Raw genomic sequence first — 12,422 nt, forward strand, 5'->3', positions numbered from 1 at the left:
CCACAGAACACTTTTTCACTTTGCATCAGTCCATCTTAAATGAGTTTGGGCCCAGAGAACCTGGCGGTACTTGTACTTGCTGTACTTGCTTGCCAGCTCTGAACACAAAATAAGAATATAAAATGAATATAATTTTTAGAGCCTGCACTAAAATGTCTTTATTGTCTCCTGCAGCACTACGGCCAGTCGGCACTCTTTAACTACGTCATGGATATCCTCAACATGGTCTTCACGACTGTTTTCACTGTGGAAATGGTTCTCAAGCTCATTGCTTTTAAACCCAGGGTGAGTCAGCCCATAAATGTCTTGACTTGACGCCACTCCTTCCGCATCACACATTTAGTCACAAATGGACCAGACAACCAAAGGACCTAAATATACACATTCCATCTGTGTGGAGTTTGCATGTTCTCCCCGTGCCTGCATGGGTTTTCTCTGGGCACTCCGGTTTCCTCCCACATCCCGAAAACATGCATGGTAGGTTAATTGAGATCTCAAAATTGCCCGTAGGTGTGAATGTGAGTGTGAATGGTTGTTTGTTTGTGTGTGCCCTGCGATTGGCTAGCAACCAGTTCAGGGTGTACCCGCCTCCTGCCCGATGACAGCTGGGATAGGCTCCAGCACGCCCGCGACCCTAGTGAGGATAAGCGGCTCAGAAAATGGATGGATGGATGGATGATTTACATTTCTGTTTTTTTTTTCAACAGCGTGTAATTATTGAGTCTGAATATTATTTTTTTTTCCCACGTTGCTCTTGACTGCCTGGCCAGCAGCTCTTTGTTGCCAAGAAGGACAGGATGCTAGTAAGAGAGTGTGTGTGGAGTGCAGTGACCTCAATGTTTGCATGCAATATTAATACAAGTTTGGGCCAAACAACAACAACAACTCACTGTATACTAGGGGTTGAACGATTAAAGATTTTTTTTGTTGTCTACCATAATGTGATGAAAGTAGAGTCAAAGTCCATAAATTGATGACGTCATTGATATTTTTTTGAGCACGCTACAGCAGAATGCCAAACAAACCTGTTTTGTGCCACGAACGAGTTTCATGTAAAGACAAATTTCAATTGACTGGAATAGCGAAGATAGCACGGTGGAACATTTTGCGGCTCCTCAGAGCGTTACAGTCCAGGGATGGCAGCAAACAGGCCAATTGGAAAGTGAGATGGCAAAAACGTGATTAGCGGTTCGTCGACTTCAAGCTTTAAAGATCGATGAGGAGTAGTAAAGTCGACTAATCGATTCAACCACTACTGTATACATAAGTGAGTTGGGATCACGAGCAGTTCAGCTCAAGGAGACAGGAGTATATGTTGTACATCCAATTGTTTGTCACTGGGGTGCTACCCGCTTTTACAGTTTGTGAACGTTCCAATACCTATTTAGCCAAGGATGATTTAACTAGAGAGCCAATATTTACACATATGGGATGCATACAATTAATTTTAGACATGTGTGAGGGCAAATAAAGACTTTTTGTTTTTGGTCTGACACCCAACTCGGCGGCTACTCGCTCAAACTCATTCAGGGCTATTTCGGAGACGCCTGGAATGTGTTCGACGCCCTGGTTGTGATTGGCAGCATAGTAGACATTGTTCTCAGTGAGATCGACGTAAGTAAAGTCTTAGATTGGAACTGGCTCCCGTCTCGTCGCTCTCTAAACTCCTCTGGCATCTTCCTGTTTCCCGCCAGCGCAGCTCGACCCGTCAGGACCTCCAGCTTTGCTTTGTTATGGATTCTGCTTAATGCTTCTCCTTTTTCTCTCTCTTTTTTCTCTTCCACTCATCCTTCCACGTCATCAAATCATTTAACTTGTTCACCCGTGCCATTCATTTCTCCCTCCCTCTGCATTTTCACATTGTGCATTGACTACAGCACTATTTCGCTGATGCTTGGAACACATTTGATGCCTTAATTGTCGTCGGTAGCGTCGTTGATATTGCTATCACTGAAGTGAATGTAAGTATGACTTTCCTTTTATTCTCAGGTCGAACTGAAGCTTTACAACAAGTGTAACGCCCTTTCTTATAAATTGCACTTTAAGCAAAACATCTTCCACTTTTATGGCCCAGTGATTTTTCCAAGCCATTTTAGTATTTTATACACTCGAGCAACATCAAAAAATCATGACATTGAATTAAGAATATCAACGCAAATCCATAATCTTATTGCCTTGACTAAGTTGTTGCACACTAAGTACTGCCATTCATATCCCACGTTGTCTATTGAATTTAGGCATTAAAAGAATTGCAAAAAGGCATTTTATGTAAAGCTTCCGTTTGACTTTGTCCTATTCTTTTTCCAAAGTTATTCTTGGTTTGCTTTAATACCGCATTTCTGCTGCTTCTCCGTGTCTTTTTCTGAAAAATGTGTTGGCTAAATGACGACAAAGTGTGATGAACTGAGGCCCCATTTTTTATTCATATTTTCGTTAACGCAGCCATCTAATTCTTATTCTTGTTCATTTTGTTTCCATAGAAACTTGTAGAGGCAAGTATGACAATGAAAGACAATGTTGTTTGTGTGTACCCTTCTGTTAAGAACAACTTTATCGTCGGGACCCCCCCCCCTCCCCCTTCACAGGGTGGATTTATTTACAACTAGTTTACTCACTAATTTGTTTAAGGAATTGGTTCATTGTAATTTTACAAGGTCTGTGAGTCATTTAGGATCTCTGAATGTTATTAGTTCTTAGCTCTTTGATAACTGTGCTTTGTAAACAAACACCTAAACATAAATATTAAATTCAATGAGTATTAGGGCCAAATTGAAAAAGTCGTTGAGGTATGAGAGTACAGTAATAATGATTAAATAAAATCCTAATGTTACAAGAATATAGTAGTTTTCTAGAATAAAGTTTTTTTTTTTTTTAGCATATTGTTACAAAGTATGCTATTTATTACAAAATTGAAGTCGTGATTTTTAACGAGTGAATATCAAAATTATGTAATACATAACTAACGGAGACACAGTTGTCTGAGGCCACCAGCAACTTTCTTTCTCTCTAGTGCTGCCATATAATAATAAGAAGAAGAATAACAATAATAACTGTATATTCATTGTAATATCATTAAATGTTTGTTAAAAACCAACAAAAGAACATATTTCAGTGTGTGTAGTTCTTTGTGTTTACACAATACACATTCAATTGTTCAAATCTGACAAACTCTTTATGTTTTCCTTGTAATATTACAACAAATTCTCGCAATTATTCAACTTTATTCTGGTATTTGACATTAGAGTCAATATAAGGATTGTTTCTTTCTTTTCAGTGTGGCCCTAATACTCCTTTTTACATTTTAATAGCAGAAAAGCTTCACATTTGTAAGCCCCAGTAGACAATTTAGGTGTGGAAGATGCACCCCACCCCTACCCCATTGACCTGCTACCGCCCTCCCCCTTTCGAGTGCTCTTGTCTGAGCTGCAGTGCTGTTTTTTTGGAGACATATTTCATGTCATGTTCGGTCATTGTGAGTGTCTGCATGACTGTACAAAGGATTATTTCAAGTATAGGTGATTTATTGTAATGCATGTACAGTATCGTGTTTCGTGTGCGCAGTTTGGATTTAAGAGCGCGAGTGTTTTGTGTGTCTCGAGTGCTGGAACATGACGTTTATTTCACACGCTTTTGTAATGGTCCTAGTGAGTGCCATTTTCCATTGAATATTGTTTTCTGAGGCTCGCATTGCATGTGGTTATTGTTGTCTGTGTGTGTGTGGCCGGATCGTACTGCATCGTGCAGTCATGTCTCATTGCTGATTTCAAAGGTAATGAGGTTTCAAAACATATACAGTGGACCCTTGGTAGTCGAACGCAATCAACAATTTCTATTTCAAGGAACGGGCTGAGAATCGATTTGTTCAGATTTTGAAGTCATTTTGCTCACAAAAAAAGAAAACAAAAAAACAGAAATGGATTTAATTCATTCTAAAGGTGGAACTCTTTTCATGGTAAAACTTCTCAACACTTTACAGTTGATGTGTAAAATCCAATTGCCATGTAGGTACAAAAAAGTTATATAATGAACTGTAGTACAAAGTGTTTCAGAAAAGTTCCAGGACTGCGGTCACAAATGAGTGGTGGCTTGACTTACGTGCAAGCAGACTTTCAAAGTTTTTCAAGATATGAGGCCGATTGTTTTTACTTTGACTTGCAAACAAATGTTTTAGCGCTAGATGGGGTCAGCTAACTCAGTCAACTCAATTTACAATAAGCAGAAGTTTGGCAGCTTGGCAGAGAAAAATTCTTAAAAAAAAAATAATTTTTTTTTAAAAGGCTTCAAGCTGTTCCATTGCCACTAATTTGAAGTTTACTGTCAATCTTAAACATACAGTACAACAAAGAGTATTACGTGTATTTAAAACAACCACATAGCTTTGCCTTTGTAAAGGTGGTGGAGTAACACATGTAGACAAACAACATAACAATACTCACAGGCATATGTTTTTTTTTATCCTTTGAAAAAAATGACAAATACAAGTATCAAAGCAGCTTACTGAGAGAAACACTTCTTAGTGTCTCTCTGTGTGTATATTACACTGCCTCCAGGTGGCTTGGACACACACACCAAAAGGAGCAACACAATGTCCATTGAATTGAAGCAAAAAATGTGGCAAAAGTTGTTAAATTCTTTACATTCCATTCAATTATGTCAGTACTGTATGTTTTATAACCTACATCATTATAGTTTCATTTTTCTATTTAAACGCACATTACAAAACAAAATAAGTTTTTGGGGAGGAGGCTACAAGCATAGTCACGGAAGAAATTAAACTCATATGTCAAGGCAGCCCTTTACATTTGACAGGCACTACTTTCTCGTTTTAGTTTTAGTCAAATAACATAGCCATATTGTCATAAAAGAAATATTTGGTCTAATCAGGATTTGGCCGACTTCTGTGTGCCCACTGTATTTATTCACTAGGTGCTTCTCATTTTGCATTCTAGTCACAAATTGTTGATGTTTGTGACCTCTCCAAATGCATGCTGGGAAGCGTCAGCTAACATCTTTTCCATGTCCCGCCTCTCCCAGATGGCCCTCGGCCACCCGCTCCGTTCCCCTCCGGTCAGTTTTTATTTTTCCACAGAGCCTTGTGCCGTTTGTCCTTCCTTTCTCCTTGCTTCCCACTCCTCGCCAAGTCCTTAAAATGTGACCTCCAGACAGAATGGCCCTGAGCTTGCAGAATATTTATCCCACTCAAATGTTAACATCTGTGACGCACCAGTCTGCGTTAAGAAATATAATTCAGAAATGAATTCATCTGCTACACAGATTGGGTGCAACTGCACTATGTAATGAGATCCATTGCTAACACTCTATCAAAAACTTTGCATGACAGTAAGCAGCATGTACTTTATGTTTTGTACATGGTCAGACTTTCTGACACAGTCTTGGATCTCATGACTGTGCAAGTGTACCTAATGTAGTGGGTGGTGAGTGCAATGAATGGAAGGTGATGGAATAGAATTTTATTTTAAAAAGTCAACCCACAGCCGAAAGCGCCATGAGCAGCATGAAACATTTTTTCACAGGTAAGAGTGGTTGTGTCCTTCGAGACAAAAAGAGTTTGAGGTTCTTTGTTGATCTTGTGTTTGTGTCTCTGTGAGTGATTGTCTGTGTTTTGTTCTGTCTTCCTGTAGTGAGCTCTTAAAGCTCACAATGGAGCTCATGTGTAGCACAGGTGTGTAGACCCCAGTCAGGTGCATGAATACCTCAGCGGCTCTTCACTGCCCCCTCCTTTCCCCCAAGTTCAGCCCAATTTGCCCTCCCTGTCCCAAGTTCTTTTCCCGTCTGTCTCCCGGCCGTGTGACCGCGCACCGCTCCACGGCAGACTCGCCGCAGGGCACGTGCATGAGTTTGCTGCATTGCTATGAGTTGACCGGGCGCTCCTCTTTGCGTGTGCGTACAGTGCTCCTTCCCGGCAAGGCGGCAATGCTGGATGCATGCTCCACGGATGCCGTGGCCAGGATTACCTAAAGAACCTCCTCAAGCTAAACTCTTTGACTCACAGTGCTCAAGGATTTGAATGAAGCCATGTCTGTCTGGAGGGTGTTTTTGCTGTTCATTTATTGATTTATTTGCTTAGTTTGATTCAAGGCATAAGTCGGGTTCAAGCTCACCACCGTTGTTGATGTTTTTATTTTGCACCCGGACTGTGTGAACAAGTGCTCGCCGATTACATCCTTTTTACGGCATGAATTGCATATTTTGACTGTGTGTGTGTGTGGGTGTTACTGTAGTTAATCATTAGCTCATTAAAGTTAGGCTTTCATGGACAAATTCCATTTAAGATGCTTAGAGATTATTTGTATACAGTACGGTTCTACAGTGCATTCATTGGCCAAAACATGAGTCAAGTTTATTTGTACAGCCCTTAATCCCAAAAGGGTGCACCTGCAGACATTCAATAAGGAATATTCGCATTTAGAAAGATGATATCGCTAAATTTTAATCCTCTTTTCACACAGAGAACACTGTAAATATTTTTTGTTTTTCCCCCGTGCCTTTTATACAGAACCCAGCGAAGCCGTATTTTGTTTTAAGTTTTCACCCAGTAACACAGCATACCGAAATCAGATCATTTACATGTGTGACAATGTCAGCGTCTGGCGTCTCTTAGTGAACAGCAACAACGGTGTAGTAGAAGTGAGTCTGGTTGTTAAACTTCACACCCAGTCTCAGCAATGCGGATTACCCGTACATGCGGTCAGCGGGCGTCGTTGCCTCTCTTACAGCTCTGACACTACCGATACTTCCAAAGACAGAAAATCTCCAGTCTTGTGTAAAGTACCTAATATCTTCTCAGAAAATAACTTTGGTAGAAGTTAGTCACCTTGAAGAGTAATACGTGATTTAAGCTTTAAAGGATCCTGATATTGGCTGTACTTAAGTATCAAATGTCATTTTCTGACATTTATACATTTTCTTAAATATTCCAAGTAAGTAATTAGTAATGAAGAGGGTTGTGGGAAATGTATCAGTGGAAAAGTATACATTTTATTTTGACAATAGTCTAGTAAAGTTGCCAGAAGAAAAAAAAAAAAAAAGAAAATATGGATATGTGAAAATTGTACTTGAGTACAATAACAAAGTATTTGTACTCTGTTACATTACAAGACTGAAAATGACCTGGTCGACTTTGCTTTTATTTTTATTTTTTTTATTTAGCTAAATAAGATATACAGTGTTTCCTGCTGTCTGTCATTCATTGCACCAAGGTGACACAAGATGGCCCCAAAGCACTACTTTTGTCTAAATAAAGCTCCTCAACTCACTTCAACATAGTTTCTTGACATCAGGATGCCACAAGATGTCCCCAAAACACTACTTTTGTCTAAATAAAGCTCTTCAATTCACCTCAACATAGTTTCTTGACAGCAGGATGCCATAAGATGGCCCCAAAACAATACCTTTATTGCTTTGGCCTGAGAGTAGGTGAGTTTTTCTGTGAATAATCCATCATAGGTACCGCCCACACACCCCTCCCTCCCACACCCCATCCCACCTCCAACCTCAAATAAAATTAATTTAAAAAACAGTTAATAGGTGAAGCATTGTTATCTTTTACTGTAACAGCACAATTATTGACACAGCTCTTGAATCATACTGGATTGCAAAATGTTCGATGTTGTGGCCGGTCAATGTTTCTTAATGGATCTATGAATTAAAGAAGAGTCACAGCTTAGTTAATAATAACACCGGATCATAACATGAATGCATCACATCTCAGCTCATGGAGTCCTATTGTAGTTCTAGGGCTTTACAGCGGGGTGATAAAGTTGTGTTCCGTTCTCACGGTTCTAAGTGAGTCCCTTGTCCTTTGTCATTGGGACCTACTCTGGTTCTGTCCCACATAGACCATTAAAATGTGGTGTCATCGTCTTCCATAGTGCATAGAGAATGTTGTCTGTCCTATCAGTTAGTCCTGTCAGTTTACACGCTTTGTACGCGCCAGTGGTGACTCTGTTCTGTCTCTGTCATGTAATACATATCATATTTAATCATTGAGTAGATGTGTAAATGTTTTTCGGTTAATGTTTGTTGGACCTTCAGGATCTGAATAAGTCATTAATACAGGTCTTTGATTTTAAAGCCAACAGAGACTCCTCAGGTGGATGAACTGGGGGTAAGATGCTACACCTCCAACCCCCTCTTCTTAGGGCCTTTGCATAATTTGTTTCTTACCTTTCTGTTCTTATCTTAATTCAGTTTCATGTTTTCATTCTAAGGTGTTCATTTCCTGTATTTTGCTTCAACTCCCCAGCCCCCTTCTGGTTTTCTTGTTTGTTTTGCTCATGTATCCTTAAGATTTATTTATTTTTTGATAAATAGTTATTTGTGCAAGGAGCGTGTGTCACTCAAACGTTGACACTGCTACATGGTTTCTGCCTCACACTTATGTGGGGTGATTACCCATGGATGACCCCCGCTTCCTGGGATAAGGTCACCAAGGTCTGACCTGGCAACCTCCTGGCCGACCCGTTCACGGGTTGGTCCCACTGTGACTCTGCATGCAGTGACTCTGGAGTGAGGGTGCCATGCTTGTGCAGACGTGTCCTGTCAAGTATGGCAAGGTTTTCTCCAGCATGCCTGCCTCCTTGCTTCCTTTCCTTATAGGTCACTGCAGTGACACCACTGCTGACAGTGCTTTGGAGCCAGGCCGACAGAAACATATGAGCCGCAGTACCACTGCTTTTCACCAACTCAAAATTACAGCCACGTTTTCATCAAGTAGTACAGTTCAGTTTTGTTTTGTAATTTGCCGTTTTTGCACTGGCATGGGGGCTTCGGTCCCGGCATACGACGCGGCGTAACATAGCACACTAAGTTGCTGTCGTTTTTACTGTTTAATTTTTTTTTTGTTGCTATTTATTGTGTCTAAAAAAATTCAACTACTGACTAATTCCTACAAATATTTGCTGTAAGACATATTTCAAGGGTGTGAACACATGCAACGAGCTAATTTAAGAATACATTGTAACACGGCACAGAAAGGCAGCATAACTTATTGTGCTTAGCGTTTTCATTTGATAGTTTTATATTCATGGCCTAGAAGTTCCTACAGATATTTACTGTAATTATGACGTTACTTGCATTAGCATAGGTCAGTGATTGACTATGGCACGTTCCAATGCCGTAAGAACGGAACTTCGTTGTAAACCAAAGAGTTGACATTTCTCTGTTGGCCAACGGACAGTCAGCCCAGAGTCGTGCTCCACCCTGTAACGGCAATACTGTACAGCACAACTGTTTGCTACCACAAATGTAGGAGGCAATTTTTTTTTTACATTAGTACATTGAACAATACCCTCTCACAGAGCTCCACCACAGCTGGCACATCGGAGGCGTAACAGAAGATCAGACACTTATCCGTCTTTGTCTTTTATGTAGCGATGTCAGCACCAGGGTTTGGGCTAATGTATAAAATGTCGGACAATAACATTACTTTCGATGCAACCGGGTGAAAGGAGGTTCAAATGGGAAACCTCACTCCGCTATCCCAGCTTAGATATTACCTCAGATGGAAAATGGCCAGGTTGACTTCACAGCCCATTTCGTGTCTGTAACATTTACACCAAATGGATTCATTTTTAAACTAATGTTTGACAAAGAAATTATACCAAACTGTACTGCGGGATGGAAATGCGGACGCATATAACTCTCTTTCAAATTCACATTTAAACATGCGCTGCTGGTTCTCCAGCCCATATGTATCGTCTCCTGAGTTCACAGCCAGGATTCCCGTGTCCCGTGCAGCGGCCACGCCTGCTTCTGACTTTGTGACGTTTTCTTCCCAGAACACGGAGGACAGCGCCCGCATCTCCATCACCTTCTTCCGTCTCTTCCGGGTCATGCGGCTCGTCAAGCTGCTCAGCAGAGGGGAGGGCATCCGAACTCTTCTTTGGACCTTCATCAAATCTTTCCAGGTGAGGTCTCCATGTGATATGTATTGTCTGAATTTTTTTCAGTTATGCTTGTATCATATGTTTTTATTAGATTAATTATTTTTATATATAGTTTTGTGTTTTAAAGCATGACGAATTGTGCTTCACACGTCTGCCTCACAGTCAAGAGGGACTGGGTTTGAATCTTGGCTGAGGCCTTTCTTTGAGGAGTTTGCATGTTCTCTTCCGGATACTCTGGGTTTTTCTCACTTTCCACAAACATGCATGTTAGGTTCATTAAAGACTGTAAATTGTCCATAGACGTGAACATGGGTGTGAATTGTGTGAATTACAACATTGCCGACTCCAGCTTACTTGCGACCCTAATGAAGTGGTAAAGAAAATGAACGGATGAACAGTTGTAGTTTTATTTACTATTGTGTACCTGGACAAGACACTTAACCCACATTGCCTATGAAGGAATATGATTGGATGTTTGATGGTGGTTGGAGGGGTCGTAGGCGCAGAATGGCAGCCACACTTCTGTCAGACTGTACCAGGGTAGCTGTGGCTACACAAGTAGCTTACCACCAGTAGGTGTGACTGTGGAGTGAATGAATACTGTGTGCAATTGTAAAACATCTTTGAGTGTCTAGAAAGGTGCTATATAAGTGTAATGGATCAATATTATTGTTATTGATGTACTATGTTATTGTTTAATTTTGTTTTTGTTTCTCTTATTCTTACTGTCTTTTTATTTCTTCAAGGCCCTTCCATACGTCGCTCTTCTGATAGCTATGCTGTTCTTCATCTATGCTGTCATTGGGATGCAGGTTGGTCCCAAAACATGATACCACCAATATTTGTCCCTTCTTACACTAATGGACCCAATAAATTTCTTTCAGGTTTTTGGGAAAATTGCAATGGAGGATGGCACACACATCAACAGAAACAACAACTTCCAGACCTTCCCTCAGGCCGTGCTTCTCCTCTTTAGGTCTGTACGATTTTACCAACATTCTGACCTTAAAAACTATTTCCAAATGTTCATTGTATGTCGTCGATATTGGTTTCCCAGATGTGCCACTGGAGAGGCGTGGCAAGAGATCATGTTGGCCTGCATGCCAGGGAAGCTTTGTGACCCAGAGTCAGACTACAACCCCGGGGAGGAGATGACATGTGGCAGTGGATTTGCAATAATTTACTTCATCACCTTCTACATGCTCTGCGCCTTTTTGGTACATGCTATACAAATTAACCTCAACATATTATTTTGAGTATCATTAAGCCCAAATTCCTCTGGATGGTATCAAGTTGACTCAACACACTATTTATTTATTTTTTTGTCCCATCGGTCATGTCAATCAGCCTTAAGAAACAATATTGCTGGCCGCTATTTAACTGACACTATATTAGCAATGAAACTGTTTCTTTAACCAAACAGATTTCAAATTCGCAATAACGTGAGCATTTTTCCTTCACTCTTCTAGTTTTGTATTAAAAGGGTCCTATTTCTACATCCAAATGGCAGCATCTTATGGCACATCTTGTGGTTCTCCAGATTATCAATTTGTTTGTGGCCGTCATCATGGACAACTTTGACTATTTGACACGGGATTGGTCCATTCTTGGCCCACACCACCTAGATGAATTCAAGAGAATTTGGTCGGAGTACGACCCAGAGGCCAAGTATGACTTTAGTGACTAATAGTGTCTTAATGTTTGTTGCAGGAATTTAAATTCATGATTTTTATCTCCTTTTCCGTTCATCCAGGGGAAGAATTAAACATCTAGACGTTGTAACACTTCTTCGACGAATCCAGCCTCCTCTTGGCTTTGGTAAACTGTGTCCTCATCGAGTGGCTTGCAAGGTCTCCTTTTTATCATCTCACTTCAAAAAGGCCACTACTTTAGGCACACCTGCACCTAATACTAATACCAATACAATACAATGCTAAACAATAGCTTTTCTTTGCTCCTTGTCCTAATTAGGATTGTGAGGGAGCTAGAGCCTATCCCAGCTGGCTTTTGGTGAGAGGCGGCATACACCCTAGACAGGGTGCCAGCCAATCACAGCACAATTATAGACAAACAATGATTCGCATTCACAATGGACAATTTGGAGGCTCCAATTGGCCTAACATGGGAAATATTGGGAACACCCCTGTATTGATTGGTTGGTCAAATTAATACATTTTGCGCTTTGTCAATAAAAACTGAGCATTATTAGCTTTGTAAAGGCAGAATTTTTGGTTCAGCTTTTTTTATGCTCACATAACACTGAAGCAGGTGTACCAAATGTTGTGACAGTTTAATTTTGAGGCACTTGAATACTTAGCCTGCATGTTTAAGCTCTTGTCTTCTCTCCCCCTATCAGAGGCTGGTGGCCATGAATATGCCTCTGAACAGTGATGGCACGGTCATGTTTAACGCTACTCTTTTTGCACTTGTGCGAACAGCCCTCAAGATAAAAACGGAAGGTGAAAATCAACACTTAATGAACAACGATGACCAAACACTGAAGAATAGATTTAC

At 40.6% G+C, this 12,422-nt stretch overlaps 1 protein-coding gene across 17 annotated transcripts in view; it reads left to right on the forward strand.

The window, feature by feature from the left end:
• Window positions 1-12,422, forward strand: part of cacna1da (calcium channel, voltage-dependent, L type, alpha 1D subunit, a) — a 71,326-nt gene that overhangs the window by 44,230 nt on the left and 14,674 nt on the right. For 12 of the 17 annotated variants that reach the window (XM_061688379.1, XM_061688381.1, XM_061688380.1 and 9 more), the window contains 9 exons: window positions 175-285; window positions 1,878-1,961; window positions 9,801-9,929; window positions 10,655-10,720; window positions 10,793-10,884; window positions 10,966-11,125; window positions 11,449-11,576; window positions 11,662-11,758; window positions 12,265-12,367. In XM_061688379.1, the coding sequence (XP_061544363.1) occupies window positions 175-285; window positions 1,878-1,961; window positions 9,801-9,929; window positions 10,655-10,720; window positions 10,793-10,884; window positions 10,966-11,125; window positions 11,449-11,576; window positions 11,662-11,758; window positions 12,265-12,367 (970 nt within the window). Of the gene's footprint in view, window positions 1-174; window positions 286-1,877; window positions 1,962-8,095; window positions 8,129-9,800; window positions 9,930-10,654; window positions 10,721-10,792; window positions 10,885-10,965; window positions 11,126-11,448; window positions 11,577-11,661; window positions 11,759-12,264; window positions 12,368-12,422 lie in introns of all 17 variants that reach the window. The other 5 variants (XM_061688383.1, XM_061688386.1, XM_061688389.1 and 2 more) reach the window with 2 other exon arrangements.

Source organism: Phycodurus eques, chromosome 10 (genome assembly GCF_024500275.1).
Source record: "Phycodurus eques isolate BA_2022a chromosome 10, UOR_Pequ_1.1, whole genome shotgun sequence".
NCBI classification, from domain to species: Eukaryota; Metazoa; Chordata; class Actinopteri; order Syngnathiformes; family Syngnathidae; genus Phycodurus; species Phycodurus eques.